The sequence below is a fragment of the Armigeres subalbatus genome, chromosome 1, assembly GCF_024139115.2.
Source record: "Armigeres subalbatus isolate Guangzhou_Male chromosome 1, GZ_Asu_2, whole genome shotgun sequence".
NCBI lineage: Eukaryota > Metazoa > Arthropoda > Insecta > Diptera > Culicidae > Armigeres > Armigeres subalbatus.
The window spans coordinates 54,819,268-54,840,002 of record NC_085139.1 but is presented as its reverse complement, the minus strand read 5'-3'; the positions used below and the strand labels follow the sequence as shown (position 1 = coordinate 54,840,002).

The window sequence follows — 20,735 nt, the reverse complement described above, 5'->3', positions numbered from 1 at the left end:
AATTCTAGGTTTAAAATTAAACAGCATTAAAGTCTGAATTCGACAGAATTCATTATGGAAATTGACAGAACTTCATTCTATATTTGTAATTTTACAGAATTCGATCAGTAAATCAAATCGAATTCCCCCCGAAGCTTGAATTTCATTCGAAATTCGAACATAATTGCATCTGGATTTCAACAAAATGTCATTCGGAACTAGTGGAGTGCATGCATTCTACGAAGTATTATGGAACCATAGGGCTAAACCGTGGCAGAAGTGCTACTTTGTGTAAAGCCATCCCCCTTTAACAACTTTGAGAAGAACAAAAATTCATAATAATCTCATTGGGGTTAGCGGGTTACCCGCAGTTGCCAGCATCATCGCCGCGCTAAATCAAGCCACTAAACACCGGCTGTCAGCCAGCAACCAACAACGGTACAGCGCCAGGTCATATCGCCACGGCTTTCCGGAAGAGCCAAAGCTAACACCTTCTTGGTACGATGATACCGCGAAAGCAACTCCTCTCTAGAACCGTCGTCACATGTGCACATATGTAGCGACGCTGTCTGTCATTCTGACCGTGCAGGTACAGCTGCCGCTACCACCACGCTACTTTTAATTACAGAAGCCAATTTATTGGATTTTCCACAACTACCGCCATATCAACGCTGACTTGCACTGCTGACAGCAGCGCAGCCATGTATGCATATCATCGCTGGAACCACGCGCGTATGGTGCTTTACGGAAAAGACACACTCCGCCATTACACACCACCACTTCTTGTAGGTTAGGTTATGGTGCCTAATTGTGGGGTAGCTGCCAGCAGCCCAACAACACCTGAGTTCTGACAGAGCGAGGCGGGTGGCCTCAATCCATATTTCACACGGCTCACCCGGATCGATCGTTTACGCTAATTGCATTAAGGATTCCATTACGCTTGATTGAAGTAACGTGTACTGGAATTCGGGTTATCTCCCGGTTGAGCGGGGAAATTAAATTGACCTTCCCCACAAAACCAAGAAGTTGGCCCATATTGTCTGCCCCTATTTTTCTTTAATTTGGAAGACGTTGCACAAAACTACAATTGATGAATCTCACCTTCTATATCATTCTTTTTGTAGAATTTTAAATTCGTGTAAATAAATTCTCAGTGTAAAAAATGTTTTATCAATCAAAATTTGTGCTCAATTTTTCTTCATTATATTTTTTTTCAACCCTGAAAATTGAGTGATGTATGAGATACTTAGGACGACCTTTATAAAGTTGAGATTGAAAAACATATGTCCATCTGTCAGGATGTTAAAGAATTACCAGTTACAAAATACCATAAACCAACCCATTAGATAGCCTCATCATGGTTTTATTAAACGAAACATTACCTCTAACACCCAGTACCTAATTGTGAGAACAACCGTTCCTACTTGAAGGTTCATAATTTATAGACTATTTTTCCCACCCACGTCATTCCTATTTGTTTACGCAGCTGGTAGCAGACCAGTTATTTTCCACAATAGCACTTTTTTTTACAACTTATGGCCAGTGCAGACTATCATCAGATATCATAGACAAACAAAAATTCACATCAATAGGAACGATACTGGGACAACACACACTCACTTGCTACGCTTTTCTAATCAACAATCATTGGCGTTTGCTTCCATCGCTTCCACGCCATTCTGTCACCACTTACACCCCCCATTTACGAAGTTCCGCTCACACGAGTTTACTCTCGCCATCAGCCGGCTTCTGTGTGCAGTGCAGGGTAACAAAAAAAAGTAACAAGTAACAATCGCCATTCCACTTCATAAAAGTTGTTATCGCTTCGAATGTCGAATTTGCCACTTATCGGTGCACCTTGATCGCAATTGACTCATATTGGCTCAAGTAGGAACATTCTCACCAAAAATGTCTGACCCCGCTTATCAAAGCACTCGTTTGTTTTTGTTGTTATTATCGTACAGTTGTCGCTGTCATTAAAACGTCAACGCTCTGGTGGTGACAACCGAAATTAAAACGCTTCGCTTGGTTTTTCCTAATATTTCCATCCAGCAAATTGCAATTATCGTGTGTGCAATGCTGCCTATCCAGTCATAAAATTGAATGTTTCCATTCCATACAGTCTCGTTGCTTCTGTTGATGACGATGTTTGTCATATTTTTTTCCACTGTGCTGCTGGATCATAACATAACCTCTCGCGCCTAAGCACGGCGCGGCACAATTTTTCAATGAAACTGTATGAAGCATTTCCTGTGTCGTCGTCGTTGGCCAACTGACACCGTAGGCCAACCAATTGTTTTCAATTGGTCCTCTATTAGGTTCGAGATGTGTGAGCTTCGTACATACACACACATACAGACAAACGTGCGTTCGAGCACGGCAATAACAAGCGAATGGGAAATCACGATTCTTTTTAACTCTCACGCGAACGCGATGATTAGGTAATCGGTATCCCATCCAAGAGCTTTTCCGAGAGTACCGACGGACGATTTGTTCGTTCCAGTCGATCAGTGTTAGTCGAGTCGGCTTCGGCGACTTAAGTGACACAATCTCAGTAGGCTCTGCGCGCAGTACTCGACACTACTGTCTTCAACTCTACAGTGTCTAATATGCAGCAGGCGGACAGCGGCGTTCAGCGAGCGATGTGTCCAAGTCGTGCTTGAGATGGTGGTGATAATTTATTGGATTGCTTTCATGTATCTGGCTGCTGTTGCTGCTCCATTGCCGACATTGCCGTAAACGTACCGGTAGATGTTGAAATCATTTTGTTTCGTTTTTTTGGGATTGTTCGAAATCAAACTTTATGGATGAGTTAGGTGAGCCTAATTGGAGCCAATTCGGGTCAATGCGCAATGAGCTTTCGGCGAATGCTGTGCGAAGTTGTGGCCGGTGAAAGTATTCATGAACACGTTTCCTACGTTACCTCTAGCTTCTTAATAAATCTCTTGTGGGACAACAAATAAATTATAATTCAGCAATTACTTGTGACCTTAGCTATCACAGATGCGCTATTGTCCATGCATTGTCATCTGATTATCTCCATAGCAGCAACGGATGTTATACTGTTATTTTTTTTTATTTTGATAAGAAGAGAAGAATATTTTGATTAAGTATGTTTCATAGCAACTTACTATTAACAAGCAATACTCTGGGTCTGCCGGGTCTGCCCCTGAAACGATATCAGGCTGGGTTCCAGTCTAAAGCCTGATGCCAAGCCAGCTCTACTCCCGTTCCAAAATTTCTCCTTCTGGGGACAATGACGATGCAACTCGGTATTTTAAATCCAATTGTGAGGTCAGCAATCTGCCGGTACCAATGGTAAAAACTATAAAGCGATTGAATCACGGTTCCAAATGGAATTCTGCTTAAATTCCGAATGGAATTCTGCTAAAATAGCGAATGGAATTCTGATAGAGCTCCGAATGAGATTCTGACAGAATTCCGAATGGAATTCTGCTAGAATTCCGGATGGACTTCTGCTAGAATTCCGAATGGAATTCTGCTGAAATTCCGAAAGGAATTCTGCTGGAATTCCAAATGGAATTCTGCTGGAATTCCGAATGGAATTCTGCTGGAATTTCGAATGGAATTCTGCTGGAATTTCGAATGGAATTCTGCTGGAATTTCGAATGAAATTCTGATGGAATTTCGAATGGAATTCTGCTGGAATTTTGAATGGAATTCTGATGGAATTCCGAATGGAATTCTGCTAGAATTCCGAATGGAATTCTGCTAAAATTCCGAATGGAATTCTGCTAAAATTCCGAATGGAATTCTGCTAAAATTCCGAATGGAATTCTGCTAGAATTCCGAATGGAATTCTGCTAGAATTCCGAATGGAATTCTGCTAGATTCCGAATGGAATTCTGCTAGAATTCCGAATGGAATTCTGCTAGATTCCGAATGGAATTCTGCTAGAATTCCGAATAGAATTCTGCTAGAATTCCGAATGGAATTCTGCTAGAATTCCGAATGGAATTCTGCTAGAATTCCGAATGGAATTCTGCTAGAATTCCGAATAGTATTCTGCTAGAATTCGGATGGAATTCTGCTAGAATTCCGAATGGAATTCTGCTAGCCGAATGGAATTCTGCTAGAATTCCGAATGGAATTCTGGTAGAATTCCGAATGGAATTCTGGTAGAATTCCGAATGGAATTCTGGTAGAATTCCGAATGGAATTCTGGTAGAATTCCGAATGAAATTCTGATAGAATTCCGAATGGAATTCTGCTAGAATTCCGAATGGAATTCTGCTAGAATTCTGAATGGAATTCTGCTAGAATTGGAATGGAATTCTGCTAGAATTCCGAATGAAATTCTGCAAGAATTCCGAATGGAATTCTGCAAGAATTCCGAATGGAATTCTGCTAGAATTCCGAATGGAATTCTGCTAGAATTCCGAATGGAATTCTGCTAGAATTCCGAATGAAATTCTGCTAGAATTCCGAATGGAATTCTGCTAGAATTCCGAATGAAATTCTGCTAGAATTCCGAATGAAATTCTGCTAGAATTCCGAATGAAATTCTGCTAGAATTCCGAATGAAATTCTGCTAGAATTCCGAATGGAATTCTGCTAGAATTCCGAATGGAATTCTGCTAGAATTCCGAATGGAATTCTGCTAGAATTCCGAATGAAATTCTGCTAGAATTCCGAATGAAATTCTGCTAGAATTCCGAATAAAATTCAGCTAGAATTACGAATGGAATTCTGCTAGAATTCCGAATGGAATTCTGCTAGAATTCCGAATGGAATTCTGCTAGAATTCCGAATGGAATTCTGCTAGAATTCCGAATGGAATTCTGCTAGAATTCCGAATGGAATTCTGCTAGAATTCCGAATGGAATTCTGCTAGAATTCCGAATGAAATTCTGCTAGAATTCCGAATGGAATTCTGCTAGAATTCGAATGGAATTCTGCTAGAATTCGAATGGAATTCTGCTAGAATTCGAATGGAATTCTGCTAGAATCTCGAATGGAATTCTGCTAGAATTCCGAATGGAATTCTGCTAGAATTCCGAATGGAATTCTGCTAGAATTCCGAATGGAATTCTGCTAGAATTCCGAATGGAATTCTGCTAGAATTCCGAATGGAATTCTGATAGAATTCCGAATGGAATTCTGATAGAATTCCGAATGGAATTCTTATAGAATTCTGAATAGAATTCTGAAAGAATTTCGAATGGAATTCTGATAGAATTTCGAATGGAATTCTGATAGAATTCCGAATGGAATTCTGATAGAATTCCGAATGGAATTCTGATAGAATTCCGAATGGAATTCTGATAGAATTCCGAATGGAATTCTGATAGAATTCCGAATGGAATTCTGATAGAATTCCGAATGGAATTCTGATAGAATTCCGAATGGAATTCTGATAGAATTCCGAATGTTATTGTTACCGATATAAATTTCATTAAATTTACAAATTCGCGAATTGAAAACTCGGACTTGGGTGAAACAATTGAAAATCCATTGTCAACTGTGATGAGAAGAAGACCAAATGTCAAAACAAGGAAAAAGAATCAGCAACTGTGCTAGTCTTGTTTCAATTCACAAGTCTTAACCGACTGTTGTACATTTTGCTATATTGTTTATTTTCGTTCGTCATAAAAATTGACCAATGTCGTAAAAATGACAACCTCAAACCGGATTTTTCTTATCCAACCAATTGCAGTTCTCTCCTTGAAAACCCCCTGAAGCAAGCTGACAACCACTCCGAATCAGGTGCCGAAACTATTCCACCTTTTCAATGGCAACAACCAAAACTGAACAACGATTAACGATCTACCCCAATGTCAATGCGATGTACGATTACGCTGTCTTCCTCGTCTCCGCTGCCCTCTTTGTGCCATCGCTGGTTACGTTTTGCAGTGGCCCCCGCCCTGCAATCAATCCACTTTGTTGCCATTGCCATTTTTGCATAAACATAAAATCGTGTGGTTACTCCTTTCGCTACGGAGGTGTCACCGATGCCAGTGTTTCGCAGTGACAGCATCACAGCTATATTTGCTGACAAATTCGTTGTATCGCAATCTCGACGATGCCAATAACAATCAAATCGCTATCACTGAGAAACAAACGCATCGGTTAAAGACGCTTCCATTCGATGAAGAAACACGCAATGCCGCGGTGACGTTATTTCGGAAGACAATTGTGACAGATTGACAGATATGCTTACCCTCGTTGCACGTCCGCAAACAACTCGACGAAGCTGTGTCACGTTGGCCAGGATTTTCACCAGAAACTTACCTGCTGCGGCAGCGCAGAATGACGTAACCATCTCCCTGTTGTTGCCTGGATTCTTGGGTCCCAACCGAGTTGGTTACTTGCCAAATCGGCCAACTATGCTTCATCTTCCAATTATTAGATGGATACGGTTCCCCACCGCAAAGTCAAGACGAATCCTGAGGCAGCAATCACCGCGCTGGCATTGAGCAAATGCGGAAACGCTGAATTTGACACTTTTTTGTCGGTTAACAGCGGAAAAAGCGAGAAAAACTCGTTTCTCGCATTTTTGTTCCACCTCTGCGCGACGCGGCGATCGCCGTCAGACCTTGAGCTAACGACACTACAGGTTTTGCTGCTCGATGAAGTTGGGAGCGATGGTGGTGTCAAACAAAGACAAAATAATCTTCTTATCCTCTTTGATTCAGATGATCGGCGGCCAGCACCGATCCAAACCAGCCAGCGCAGTGTCCGAAAGTTTTGATATTTATTTTTATGACAAAGACAAAACCGAACGAGAACCTTTGCCCGCTTGCTGCGTTGTATGCAAATGTTTCACCCGGACGCGCACGACTACACGGGCAAGAGCAGTGCGACTCTGTTTGTTGTTGCTGCTGGCTCGCAGTAGGCAAGAGCGCACGGATGGAAAAGGGTGGCACTGCGGTGGCGTTGGCTGCTGCGTTGTGTAACCATAAAAAAATACACCACCAGGTTATGACAATTTGCTGAGTTCCACCTGAGCAATCCATGTTTGACTGCTGCATACCATTACATAAATAGCATCCGAGGAACAAATGTGAGCCAGGAGAGATGGGTGGAGAGAAAAGTCGGCTCACTCCCTCTCTGTGCTGCGACGCATCATCGTTCTCCAGCTGATGCGGCGTGTGAACGCGAGAGAGTGAGCTCCTGCGAGAGTGATATTCTCCAGTAGCGCATTATGCGTCACTCAGCGAGTGGCCAAACAACAGTGTGCGCGACGTCTAGGGTTGTCGTGATTGTCGCACACAACGCTGCTGGCTGGTGTCCGGTAGCGGAGGAGAATCGTTTCCAGTTTCCTACCACAGTGTAGGGAATCGACTTACAAGTTTTCGCAGTGGTGACATACTACTCTGGCCAGCACCGAGAGTGTCCTGAGCCTGTTGTCCCCGCGTGTGCGTTGAGTTCGCCACTTGTCTTCTCATACGTCTTGTTTCGAAAAAAGTCAATCATCTTCAATCGTCGTCATCCTCGGGATAACTATTAAAACACGTAAATCCGCGGTTGCAAAGTGTTTACACCAAAGTCCAACATCGCCACAGCTGTAGTGCTGGCGTGTCTCAGTTTTCCGAAATCTGGATCTACTGCGGCAACGCGTCAAAAGTGCCATTTTCTTCATCGACGACCAACATCATAAACACACCGCATAACGGACCGTGTCCAAATCACCTCGAACCGATCCAACTAGCATAGTGTAAGGAAAACGTCAGTCCGAACAGTGTGTAGTGTACTGCCGTGGAACGGAGTAGTAATTCTTCGACCTGGGCTCCAAGGCTCAGAATCCCTGGAAGTATAATTGTGCCTCACAGAGTGCGTCCAAAAATTTGTCGACGTGGGCAGTTCTTTCGCTCGTTTTGCGTGCGCTCGTCATACACCGCCTATCAGTGAATCCCTCGTCTCCCGTTCGCTCGTATTTGGGTGCGTAACGCGACATGAATCGATAACGAAGCGCGTAGTTTGACCCTAAGCGATAAACCCAATTAAAATTGATGCCTGGATTTCGGGATTTAACTAAAAACAATCGCTTGCTTTTTAATCCTTTAAACTCGTAAACGTTAACAAAGTTGCCCATCCCGGGGCTGCAGCTGGCAGTCCCCTGGGATCCACAGACCACCATCACCCCCTCTCTCTGGCCCATCAAGCTCTCCTCACTCACTTACGTCACAATCGAAACCATCTGTATAATTCATTGATTGCGGCATTTGTTTAGTACTCACATCACCACATCTAACCTAAAAACACAGCACTGCCAGGCCGATGGAGCTCACTCTCCGGTCGATGAGAGCGCGCACATAGTTCACCGCAGCACGCGTTGGACAGGAGCTCAGCGCAAAATATTGTGCCATTGTTGCCGACGCCCTCGCTCTGTGTGTAGGAGGTTCCGCACCCTTGTCAAACTCCCACACATCGCGCATCCCTATCGCTGCTGCTGTTGCTGCTTCCTTTTTTGCCAACGTGTCCTCTTCTCCATGTCATAGCGCACAAAAAAACAGAAAAAAAAACACACTCATACAGTCCCATTCAGAGTACCGAGGTCACTCAGCTTGCTCCCCAAACACGTGCCACAGCAGTCTATGCTCGATCACTGCTCTGCTGGGTAGGTGGCCGTGCTCCTTGCACGTGTCCCTCTCCCACCATTGAATTTTCACCTCAGCAGCGGTCCGAATGTCATTTGCCCTCTATTTTCTTTCACGAGAGAGAAAAAAAAAGACTAAACTCAAGTCAGCTGTTTTTGGACCAAGACGGCAGATGATGCCGATACGAGTGCCTGCTCTTCTGTGCGGACTTTTGCACTGACATAACCAGCGCTAAGACTCCTTTCCCCGTCCTCCCGATTGCTATATGCCACGATGCTGCTGACAATCAAAGTAGGTCCGAGCAGAGCGCCTTGGTACGGTTGTTGCCTGGCAGCAGAAGAAACGAACGACGTGGTAAAAGGTCATCGCAATGCGTGTCCTAGATTTGGTTGTTTTCGGCAGGGAAAAATGTTTTTCATGTTTGGGGTGTGCGAGTGTGTGCGAGTTTTTTGATAAGCACTCGACTTGCCTGCCAGCGAGTCAGTCTGCGTTCGATCGGTTGTGATGCCAGTGGATTGATAAGCGTAAGTCATTAACAGTACTGGAAATGGTCGGTCGTTCAATCGTTCAATTGCGACCACGACGGGTTGGGGTTGTGGTTTGGTTCGAGATAAGGACCGAGAGGGAGTAGTCGTGTATGACGACGATGGTGTCCACCCGTCCCGGTCCAACAGCAAGTGGGTGTGGGAGCGGGAAGAATGCGATAAGAGATCGGAACATCAGCGATGGTGGTGACTGACGACAGGGAAAAACGAAATGAGATTGACATCGTTGCGACAATAGTGGAACGATTGACAAAGTGTTTGACAGCCGGCCATCACAAGCCGTCTAGGAGGAAAGGCTTGTTCTGTTTGAAGATTTAACATTACTTTCGTTTTCTATTTTTAGCGGTCGCGTCATTAAATTAAATGAGGCATTTTTGATGTTATTGCCGGGGCTAACATCATGATTGAAACATTCACCTGTCGAAAATTAGTTCAACACGGTGTCCGACCTATTGATGTTTTTCCTTGATGTAGCACTAGAGATGTGCACCGCCGCCGCCGACGGTTTTTGGCAACACTCAGTCACCGACATTCTTGCATCGGCGCCCGGGTTAAATTCGGGTTCAATTTGTGGGAGTCTTCTTCATAGCAGAGTCCTATAAGAAGAGTACCGCCATGTGCCACGTTTGACAGGTCTCCTGCTCGTTTGGAACGCGCATCTGTATGGAACTGACAGATGATTCTGATCCAATTCTAACACTTGACGACACTGTTATTATAGTTACTGTACTTCAGACATGTCATTCTCTTCGGAGATTTCACCGCGGTGCAAATGTGAGCCCTCAACACGGTGAATAACCGCCATATTTTATGCCTCATTCCGCGAGAAGACACTAACAGTAGCAAATTGTATAATTTACTAATATGCGTATTGTAAAGACCGGTGCCTTTTTGCCTTTCTCGTATACAAAGTATACGTAAAGGCTATATGTTCGCTCCAAAAACAAACTTTTTATAGGAGGCTCGGAGACCCATAGTGTTATATACCGATCGACTCAGCTCGACGAATCGAGGTGATGTCTGTGTGTGTGTATGTGTGTGTATGTGTGTGTATGTGCGCAAAAGTTTGCCAAAAGTCTAGCCCACTTTTCAGGCACTTACCCTTAACGGATTTGCTTGCAACAAGTTGCATTCGACGCAGAATCCTGTCCCATTGTTTCCTATTGAAAATTGGCTGGATCGGACTATGGGCTCAGAAGTTATGGTCAAAATACTTTTTGTTTAGACAACAACGAGTGGAAAAGTCTAGCCCATTTTTCAGGCACTTACCCTTAACGGATTTGCTTGCAACAAGTTGCATTCGACGCAGAATCCTGTCCCATTGTTTCTTATTGAAAATTGACCCGATCGGACTATGTGCTTAGAAGTTATGGAAGTTATACTTTTTTTTCATGTAAAAGTACATTAAAAAGTATAGCTCATTTTTTGAGCACTTATCCTTAACCGATTTACTCACAACAAGTTGCGTTCGACGAAGAATCCTGTCCCATTGTTTCCTATTAAAAATTTGCCGGATCGGACTATGGGCTCAAAAGTTATGGACAAAATACTTTTTTTCATACCAAAAGTGCGTAGAAATTACTAACTCGAAATAAACGAGAAAGGCACCATCACCGCTAGGTGGATTAATCTGGGTTTTTAAAGTCAAAATGGCAAACCAGAATTCAAGATGGCAGCCATATTGATCAATTGTTTCACCTGAAACTGCAATATTGCTGTCACTCGATTGGGCTTGATGAATAGAACATAACAATCGATACCCCTAGCCATTTTGAAATCCAAGATGGCGATACAAAACAAAAGCCATATTGACCAATAATTTGATCCTAGGATATTTTACCTAGAAGAACTCAAAAATCGATGACCGACGCTATTTTGAAATTCAAGATTGCGATACTGAAAATTGAAAATGTTAATCTGTCGAAACACGCTGTCTTGCTGCTACCAATGGCCTTATTAAGGACTATTTTTACTGCTCGAAACACTTCACGGCAACCTTCCACGGCAAAGTGGCATCGAAGGCGCGCCCACTCCCCAGTTCAAGTCTCTGACAAGGCCATTACTACAGAATGTTACCTCGATGATCAACTTTACCCCATTCCTATCAAATGAGTCGGATGAGCCGCAAGCTTCGCTAGCGCCTCAAGCAAAGCCTGACCCCTTCGATTGATACAACGGCTGCCTCACTCCACTGTCCAAATATTTAAGTCGCTCGTGATGACAGCTGGCTTCCGACGCACGTCAGTTACCCAGTTGGCATTATTGGAAGCGACGCTGTAATGATCGGCCAGGAGAGCAACGTCAGTCCCCTATTCGGAGCCAGAAACGTCGCCCGCTTTTTGCTTCTTCATCAACCCACTTTTTTCGTACACCTTAGCGGGTTTGACCACACTGGGACAGAGCCGCCTCACAGCTTAGTGTTCATTCAGCACTTCCACAGTTATTAACTGCAAGGTTTCTAAGCCAGGTTACCATTTTTGCATTCGTATATCATAAGGCTACCACGATGATACTTTTATGCCCAGGGAAGTCGAGACAATTTCCAATCCGAAAATTGCTAAGACCGGCACCGAGAATCGAACCCAGCCACTCTCAGCATGGTCTTGCTTTGTAGCCGCGCGTCTTACCGCACGGCAAAGGAGGGCCCCACGGTGTATAAAAACGGACTTGAAAACTAACGAGATATAATGCTCTTCATTATTCACATGGTTTCCATCCAAAAAGTTGTTTCAAATTTTCGTTATTTCATCTTGAAAGGAAGCATCCGAGCCTCCGAAAGGTAGCTTTCGAGACTTTTGAAAGGAGACTCCCGGGCCTGATGAAGGAGGCTTCCCAACAAGTTTAAAGAAAGCTTTCGAGCCTTTTGAAAAGAGACTCCCGGGCCTGCTGAAGGAGGCTTCCGACCCTCTTTAAGAAGGCTTTCGAACCAGATGGAAGGAAGCTTCCGAGCCTCTTGAAGGGGGCTTCCGAGCCTCTAGAAAGGAGGCTTCCGAGCCTCTTGAAAGGAGACTTCCGAGTTTCTTGAAAAAAGGCTTTCGAGCCTCTTGAAAGGAAGCTTCCGAGCCTCTTGAAAGGAGGCTTCTGAGCCTCTTGAAAAGAGGCTTCCGAGCCTCTTGAAAAGAGGCTTCCGAGCCTCTTGAAAGGAGGCTTCCGGGACTCTTGAAAGGAGGCTTCCGGGCCTCTTGAAAGGAGGCTTCCGGCCTCTTGAAAGGAGGCTTCTGGGCCTCTTGAAAGGAGGCTTCCGGGCCTCTTGAAAGGAGGCTTCCAGGCCTCTTGAAAGGAGGCTTCTGGCCTCTTGAAAGGAGGCTTCCTGCCTCTTGAAAGGAGTCTTTCGGGCCTCTTGAAAGGAGTCTTCTGGGCCTCTTGAAAGGAGGCTTCTGGCCTCTTGAAAGGAGGCTTCCGGGCCTCTTGAAAGGAGGCTTCCTGGCCTCTTGAATGAGGCTTCTGGCCTCTTGAAAGGAGGCTTCCGGGCCTCTTGAAAGGAGGCTTCCAGGCCTCTTGAAAGGAGGCTTCCGGGCCTCTTGAAAGGAGGCTCCCGGGCCTCTTGAAAGAAGGCTTCCGGGCCTCTTGAAAGAAGGCTTCCGGGCCTCTTGAAAGGAGGCTTCCGGGCCTCTTGAAAGAAGGCTTCCGGGCCTCTTGAAAGGAGGCTTCCGGGCCTCTTGAAAGGAGGATTCCGGGCCTCTTGAAAGGAGGATTCCGGGCCTCTTGAAAGGAGGCTTCCGGGCCTCTTGAAAGAAGGCTTCCGGGCCTCTTGAAAGGAGGCTTCCGGGCCTCATGAGGAAGCTTCCGGGCCTCTTGAAAGGAGGCTTCCGAACCTCTTGAAAGGAGGCTTCCGAACTTCTTGAAAAGAGGCTTCCAAACCAGTTGAAAGGAAGCACTCGAGCATTCTGAAACGAAGCTTCCGTTGCTCTTGACAGAAGGCTTTCGAACGAGATAAATGGAACCTTTCGAGCCTATTGAAAGACTCCGAGACTCTTGAAAGATAGCCTCCGAGCCTTCTGAAGGTGGCTTACAAGCCTCTTGAAAGGAAGATTCCGGGCCTCTTGAAAGGAGGCTTCCGGGCCTCTTGAAAGCAAGCTTCCGAGCCTTCCGAACTTCTTGAAGGAGGTTTCCGAACCTCTTGAAAGGAGGCTTCCGAACCAGTTGAAAGCAAGCTTCCGAGCCTTCTGAAACGAAGCTTCCAATGCTCTTGAAAGGAGGCTTCCGCATCAGATGAAGGGAGCCTTTCGAGCCTACTGAAAGGAAGCCTCCGAAACTCTTGAAAGACAGTTTCCGAGCCTCCTGAAGGTGGCTTCCGGGCCTCTTGAAAAAAGGCTTCCTCTTGAAAGGAGGCTTCCGGGCCTCTTGAAGGGAGGCTTCCGGGCCTCTTGAAGGGAGGCTTCCGGGCCTCTCGAAGGGAGGCTTCCGAGCCTCTTGAAAGGAGGCTTCCGAGCCTCTTGAAAGGAGGCTTCCGAGCCTCTTGAAAGGAGGCTTCCGAGCCTCTTGAAAGGAGGCTTCCGAGCCTCTTGAAAGTAGGCTTCCGAACCTCTTAAAAGGAGGCTTCCGAGCCTTTTGAAAGGAGGCTTCCGAGCCTTTTGAAACGAGGTTTCCGAGCCTCTTGAAAGGAGGCTTCCGAGCCTCTTGAAGGAGGCTTCCGAGGCTCTTGAAAGGAGGCTTCCGAGCCTCTTGAAAGGAGGCTTCCGAGCCTCTTGAAAGGGGGCTTCCGAGCCTCTTGAAAGGAGGCTTCTGGAGCTCTTGAAGGAGGCTTCCTGAGCCTCTTGAAAGGAGGCTTGAGCCTCTTGAAAGGAGGCTTCTGGAGCTCTCTTGAAGGAGGCTTCCGGAGCCTCTTGAAAGGAGGCTTCCTGAGCCTCTTGAAAGGAGGCTTCTGAGCCTCTTGAAAGGAGGCCTGAGCCTCTTGAAAGGAGGCTTCCGAGCCTCTTGAAAGGAGGCTTCCGAGCCTCTTGAAAGGAGGCTTCTGAGCCTCTTGAAAGGAGGCTTGAGCCTCTTGAAAGGAGGCTCTGAGCCTCTTGAAAGGAAGCCTTCCGAGCCTCTTGAAAGGAGGCTTCCGAGCCTCTTGAAAGGAGGCTTCCGAGCCTCTTGAAAGGAGGCTTCCGAGCCTCTTGAAAGGAGGCTTCCGAGCCTCTTGAAAGGAGGCTTCCGAGCCTCTTGAAAGGAGGCTTCCGAGCCTCTTGAAAGGAGGCTTCCGACCCTAGCAGCACACATGTTGCACATAGGGTATTGCAACTTTTATGTGACTAGATTTAGTCACAATCAAGTTGCTGCAACCATTTTTGCCTGACTTGTGCTGCTCGGGGAGCCTCTTGAAAGGAGGCTTCCGAGCCTCTTGAAAGGAGGCTTCCGAGCCTCTTGAAAGGAGGCTTCCGAGCCTCTTGAAAGGAGGCTTCCGAGCCTCTTGAAAGGAGGCTTCCGAGCCTCTTGAAAGGAGGCTTCCGAGCCTCTTGAAAGGAGGCTTCAGCCTCTTGAAAGGAGGCCTGAGCCTCTTGAAAGGAGGCTTCCGGGCCTCTTGAAAGGAGGCTTTGGCCTCTTGAAAGGAGGCTTTCGGGCCACTTGAAAGGAGGCTTCTGGGCCTCTTGAAAGGGTGGTTCCGGGCCTCTTGGAAGGAGGATTCCGGGCTGCTTGGAACGAGGTTTCCGGGCTTCTTGAAAGGAGGCTTCCGGGCCTCTTGAAAGGAGGCTTCTGGGCCTCTTGAAAGGAGGCCTGGGCCTCTTGAAAGGAGGCTTCCTGCCTCTTGAAAGGAGGCTTTCGGGCCTCGTGAAAGGAGGCTTCCGGGCCTCTTGAAAGGAGGCTTCCGGGCCTCTTGAAAGGAGGCTTCAGGCCTCTTGAAGGAGGCTTCCGGGCCTCTTGAAAGGAGGCTTGGGCCTCTTGAAAGGAGGCTTCTGAGCCTCTTGAAAGGAGGCCTGAGCCTCTTGAAAGGAGGCTTCCTGAGCCTCTTGAAAGGAGGCTTCCGAGCCTCTTGAAAGGAGGCTTCTGAGCCTCTTGAAAGGAGGCTTCCGAGCCTCTTGAAAGGAGGCTTCCGAGCCTCTTGAAAGGAGGCTTCTGAGCCTCTTGAAAGGAGGCTTCTGAGCCTCTTGAAAGGAGGCTTCCGAGCCTCTTGAAAGGAGGCTTCCGAGCCTCTTGAAAGGAGGCTTCTGAGCCTCTTGAAAGGAGGCTTCCGAGCCTCTTGAAAGGAGGCTTCTGAGCCTCTTGAAAGGAGGCTTCTGAGCCTCTTGAAAGGAGGCTTCTGAGCCTCTCGAAAGGAGGCTTGTGAGCCTCTTGAAAGGAGGCTTCCGAGCCTCTTGAAAGGAGGCTTCTGATCCTCTTGAAAGGAGGCCTTCGAACCTCTTGAAAGGAGACTTCCGAGCCTCTTGGAAGGAGGCTTCCGACCCTAGCAGCACACATGTTGCACATAGGGTATTGCAACTTTATGTGACTAGACTTAGTCACAATCTGGTTGCTGCAACCAGATTTGCCTGAATTGTGCTGCTCAGGGAGCCTCTTGAAAGGAGGCTCTGAGCCTCTTGAAAGGAGGCTTCCAGGCCTCTTGAAAGGAGGCTTCCGAGCCTCTTGAAAGGAGGCTTCTGAGCCTCTTGAAAGGAGGCTTCTGAGCCTCTTGAAAGGAGGCTTCCGAGCCTCTTGAAAGGAGGCTTCTGAGCCTCTTGAAAGGAGGCTTCTGAGCCTCTTGAAAGGAGGCTTCCGGGCCTCTTGAAAGGAGGCTTGGGCCTCTTGAAAGGAGGCTTCGGGCCTCTTGAAAGGAGGCTTCCGGGCCTCTTGAAAGGAGGCTTCCGGGCCTCTTGAAAGGAGGCTTCCGGGCCTCTTGAAAGGAGGCTTCTGCCTCTTGAAAGGAGGCTTCCGGGCCTCTTGAAAGGAGGCTTCGGGCCTCTTGAAAGGAGGCTTCCAGGGCCTCTTGAAAGGAGGCTTCTGAGCTCTTGAAAGGAGGCTTCCGGGCCTCTTGAAAGGAGGCTTCGGGCCTCTTGAAAGGAGGCTTCTGGGCCTCTTGAAAGGAGGCTTTCAGGCCTCTTGAAAGGAAGCTTCCGGGCCTCTTGAAAGGAAGCTTTCGGGCCTCTTGAAAGGAGGCTTTTGGACCTCTTGGAAGGAGGCTTTCGGACCTCTTGAAAGGAGGCTTTCGGGCCTCTTGAAAGGAGGCTTCCGGGCCTCTTGAAAGGAGGCTTCCGGGCCTCTTGAAAGGAGGCTTCTGGGCTTTTTGAAAGGAGGCTTCAGGCCTCTTGAAAGGAGGCTCTGGGCCTCTTGAAAGGAGGCTTCCTGCCTCTTGAAAGGAGGCTTCCGGGCCTCTTGAAAGGAGGGTTACGGGCCGCTTGAAAGGAGGCTTCTGAGCCGCTTGAAAGGAGGCTTCCAGGCCGCTTGAAAGGAGGCTTCTGGGCCGCTTGAAAGGAGGCTTCCGGACCACTTGAAAGGAGGCTTCCGGGCCGCTTGAAAGGAGGCTTACGGGCCGCAGGAAAGGAGGCTTCTGGGCCGCTTGAAAGGAGGCTTCCAGGCCGCTTGAAAGGAGGCTTCCGGGCCGCTTAAAAGGAGGCTTCCGGACAGCTTGAAAGGAGGCTTCCGGGCCGTTTGAAAGGAGGCTTCCGGGACGCTTGAAAGGAGGCTTCCGGGACGCTTGAAAGGAGGCTTCCGGGCCGCTTGAAGGAGGCTTCCGGGTCGCTTGGAAGGAGGCTTCCGGGCCTCTTGAAAGGAGGATTCTGCGCCTCTTGAAAGGAGGCTTCCGGGCCTCTTGAAAGGAGGCTTCCAGGCCTCTTGAAAGGAGGCTTCCGGGCCTCTTGAAAGGAGGCTTCCGGGCCTCTTGAAAGGAGGCTTCCGGGCCTCTTGAAAGGAGGCCTCCGGGCCTCTTGAAAGGAGGCTTCCGGGCCTCTTGAAAGGAGGCTTCCGGGCCTCTTGAAAGGAGGCTTCCGGGCCTCTTGAAAGGAGGCTTCCGGGCCTCTTGAAAGGAGGCTTCCGGGCCTCTTGAAAGGAGGCTTCCGGGCCTCTTGAAAGGAGGCTTCCGGGCCTCTTGAAAGGAGGCTTCTGGGTCTCTTGAAAGGAGGCTTCCGGGCCTCTTGAAAGGAGGCTTCCGGGCCTCTTGAAAGGAGGCTTCCGGGCCTCTTGAAGGGGGGCATCCGGGCCGCTTGCAGGGGGGGCCGCGGGCCTCTTGAAAGGAGGCTTCCGGGCCTCTTGAAAGGAGGCTTCCGGGCCTCTTGAAAGGAGGCTTCTGAGCCTCTTGAAAGGAGGCTTCCGGGCCTCTTGAAAGGAGGCTTCCGGGCCTCTTGAAAGGAGGCTTCCGGGCCTCTTGAAAGGAGGCTTCCGGGCCTCTTGAAAGGAGGCTTCCGGGCCTCTTGAAAGGAGGCTTCCGGGCCTCTTGAAAGGAGGCTTCCGAGCCTCTTGAAAGGAGGCTTCCGAGCCTCTTGAAAGGAGGCTTTAAAGGAGGCTTCCGGGCCTCTTTAAAGGAGGCTTCCGGGCCTCTTGAAAGGAGGCTTCCGGGCCTCTTGAAAGGAGGCTTCCGGGCCTCTTGAAAGGAGGCTTCCGGGCCTCTTGAAAGGAGGCTTCCGGGCCTCTTGAAAGGAGATTACCTAGTCTTTGATTTATGGATCGCCATAATTATTATTTACATACAAAGTTTTAGAATGAAAAATTATACAATTATCAAATTTTTATCAATAAGTTTTTATTGGAATTATTATACTTCCGTCATCATACATTTTGGTCCGAGGTACCCCCTGGGGCCAGCAAAGCATGTACCCCAGGTTGAGAACCACTGCGTTACCAGATTGTTGAAGTCCCTTGAATGACCTAACGACTCGGGACATTGTCAAGTCATGATGCCCAAGGTATTCCTCATTTATCTGTGGGGCATAGCGCATATATTTTTTGTGAATTTATTCGTACTTCTAACAGCCATTATACTTTCCTTCGAATAGTTTTGATGATTCGGAATGCAAGTTTCTTCGCATAAATTTTAAACAGCAGGGAAAACTGAAATTTAATGAGCTGAAGATGCAATAGCCTTTCACTGAAGCTTTAGACTCAAAACTTTGTATACGTGTTGGTCCGGAGTTTAAGTCCGGAGAGTATAGAGTTTTCCTCGATTGATTAGGGAATTGATTTAGGAGAAAATTGTTGTCATTCAATGAAATCGATAACACGAGTGTTTGTTTATAAATGCAGTTAAGCCCTTAATCCCGTAATATTGCGTATATAAGTATATATGAGTAATATTGTAATATTGCGGATCTTTTCAAAATTTTCCACTTTGCGGATTATGCAAAGTTTTTCCGCAGCTGTCAAAGTTCTAGCGCAAGCCTCAAAATCTTCGAAACACTGAAACAAAAACCTGATGTACAATGACTTGACAGCTCAGCATTGATAGAAGCGACAGAAATTTATGCAAAGTGAATATTTTTACCTCCACTGTGCACTGTTTAAATTTTCCGATAGAACTCAAACGTACGAAGCCCCACATTCATCCATTTGAAAAGGGCCTTTACTTCGCTGCAAGTGGCTGCAATTGCAACGCGCCTGCTAATCTTATGTCATAATCCGCACACAAAAGTGGGCGGAAATAATGAAAGCGACCCATTATCTTTCGTTCTCCGTTCGGCAAACCCCAGGCTTTCCGGGTTCCCTCCTGCTGTTACTGTGGCTGCCACTTCGCTTCAAATGGTGTGACGCCGCAAAAAAAAACTATTCAACCAGAAAAATACCGCAACCAAACCGCGGCAGCACTAATTGGTTGACTTTCCGCGTCAGAACATTCATTCCGTTCCAGTGCGGTCTTGGCATCGTCGGACCAGTCCCATTCACAGCGCCTGCGAGTCCTTGCAGTTTGATGACGATGCGGACGCTTAAGATCACTGCCAGATAAGCACGTTTCCCGTTGGACCCTTGACGAACACCTTGCCCAGGACCAGTAACTGTGAATTATGAAGAAACATCAGTCTCGCGCACGGAACAGCCTCAAATGAAGCGTGAAAAGTCACGTGCATAACCGTCAAACAAGAGTTATGCCAAACCGTAATTGGTAAATCAATGGAAAACCAATAAGCACAATACAGTAGCTGGCGGCGCGGCAGCAGCAACAGCAATAACAACAACAACTGGAAACGCCATAAAATTGACACTTGTTAAGGTTAGAGTAAAATCAGCAGTGATTCAAATCGTTCGGGGCTGTCAGTTTGAATATGAATCTGAATCATGCACTTTCCCAGCAGTGGCTCAAGATTCATTTTTATAACAGTCGAGATTCAAAAGCTTAAAACTGTTATACCGCTCAGTTCTATTTTCTGCAGATTTGAACCACGACTGAATCACAAGATTCGAATATTTTCCAATTGTTTGGTGCATATGAATGCGTCATTTTATGTACGGATCAATCCACTTTGCATTTACCGCGCCTTCCTCAACAGCAACATAATCATCTTTATTTAATTGAAAAACAATCAAACATGAATAGAACACTGCTGGGGAAGCCTGAGAGCTTGTTCTATTTTGGCTCATATTCAAACTAGAAAAGTATTCGAAAATTTGCAACCAAACTGAATCACTACTGATTTCACTCTTAGCGAGCTGCTTGCTGCAACCGACTGTCCGCTGCCTCCTCCAACCGCCAACGACTCCCGACAAAAATGGAAGAAAGCGGGGAGTTGTAGGCGCTGTTCTACTGAGACGCCGAGTCCGACAACTCCGACGACGCATTTGTTTAGAGTAGGCAGTTAGTAGTCCAGCAACTCGCTGCCATCAGCCATCAGTGCTCGTCGTCGTCGTCGTCGTCATCATCATCGCTTCCATCGCGCGCCGTCCAAACGACAAATGTACACGAATATAGGAAAAAAAGTCACAACATACTGAAGGAAAAACAATATGTGTGAGTATGGGACAAACTTGTAAGCTGCTGCCTGCCGCGACGAGCTTGCTTGGATCGAATTGAGTGTCAGTTTCAGTCCAATATCGGTCGTGAATAGAAATAGACAAAAAGCGACATTGCGCGCGCGGTTCTCGTCGGCGTGTGCTTGGACGATTTACCCCTCGTTCCCCCCTACAACGAGTCAAGTGGTCGGCATTTTCGGCGACACTGGAAAAGCAGAAAGCTCATCAGTTTTTGAAGAAGGCGGAAGTGGGGCATCGATTGCCTGGAAAATCGCCAGTGACTAGTCTCCCTTTTCCACTGTATGTGCGACAAGGGGTGATCCCTCTGAACGATTGTACGCACGTGTGTGTGTGTCTTTGTATGTGTAACGGAGCAAGTGTGTTCTGAGTGTCGTTTGATTGATTGTAGTGCCAGTAAGCGTGTGCGCCACCGTATGTAAATCGGATCCATTGTTTACTGTTTTCGGTTGACAGTGCTGACACACCGATTTGACACGTTGTCACAATATCCGACGAAAGTTTGCGGAACAGCCCAAACGGATAGAGGACGGAGATGGATTCTGAGCTGCTGGAGCTGTTTCTAAGATGTGAGTCACCACAGTGTACTGACTGATGTGCGTTGATCTTCCATGGGACCAGTTTTGACATTTTATCGATACGAGGGGTTCATGGCCTACTACGGTTGGGTGCATGTTTTCAACTGTCCAAGCATTCCAAGATCATCGATGTGTAAAATAGATCATTTTCTCCGCTTCGAAGTGATAATAACTTCCGCTGAAACACGCAATCACAGTAGCGATGTGCAATTGTTGTGGTTCCA

General features: G+C 47.1%; 1 protein-coding gene across 6 annotated transcripts in view; it reads left to right on the top strand.

Moving 5' to 3' along the window:
• LOC134225734 (RNA-binding protein Pasilla) overlaps positions 1-20,735 on the top strand; it is a 247,550-nt gene that overhangs the window by 60,093 nt on the left and 166,722 nt on the right. Inside the window, exons 1-2 of one of the 6 annotated variants that reach the window (XM_062706093.1) lie at positions 19,985-20,215; positions 20,390-20,502. The exons of 2 other annotated variants lie outside the window; for them this stretch is intronic. In XM_062706093.1, coding sequence (XP_062562077.1) covers positions 20,469-20,502 — 34 coding nt within the window. In that variant the 5' untranslated portion in view covers positions 19,985-20,215; positions 20,390-20,468. Of the gene's footprint in view, positions 1-19,777; positions 19,914-19,973; positions 20,503-20,735 lie in introns of those variants that run through there. 3 more of the 6 variants (XM_062706073.1, XR_009983317.1, XM_062706051.1) reach the window with 3 other exon arrangements.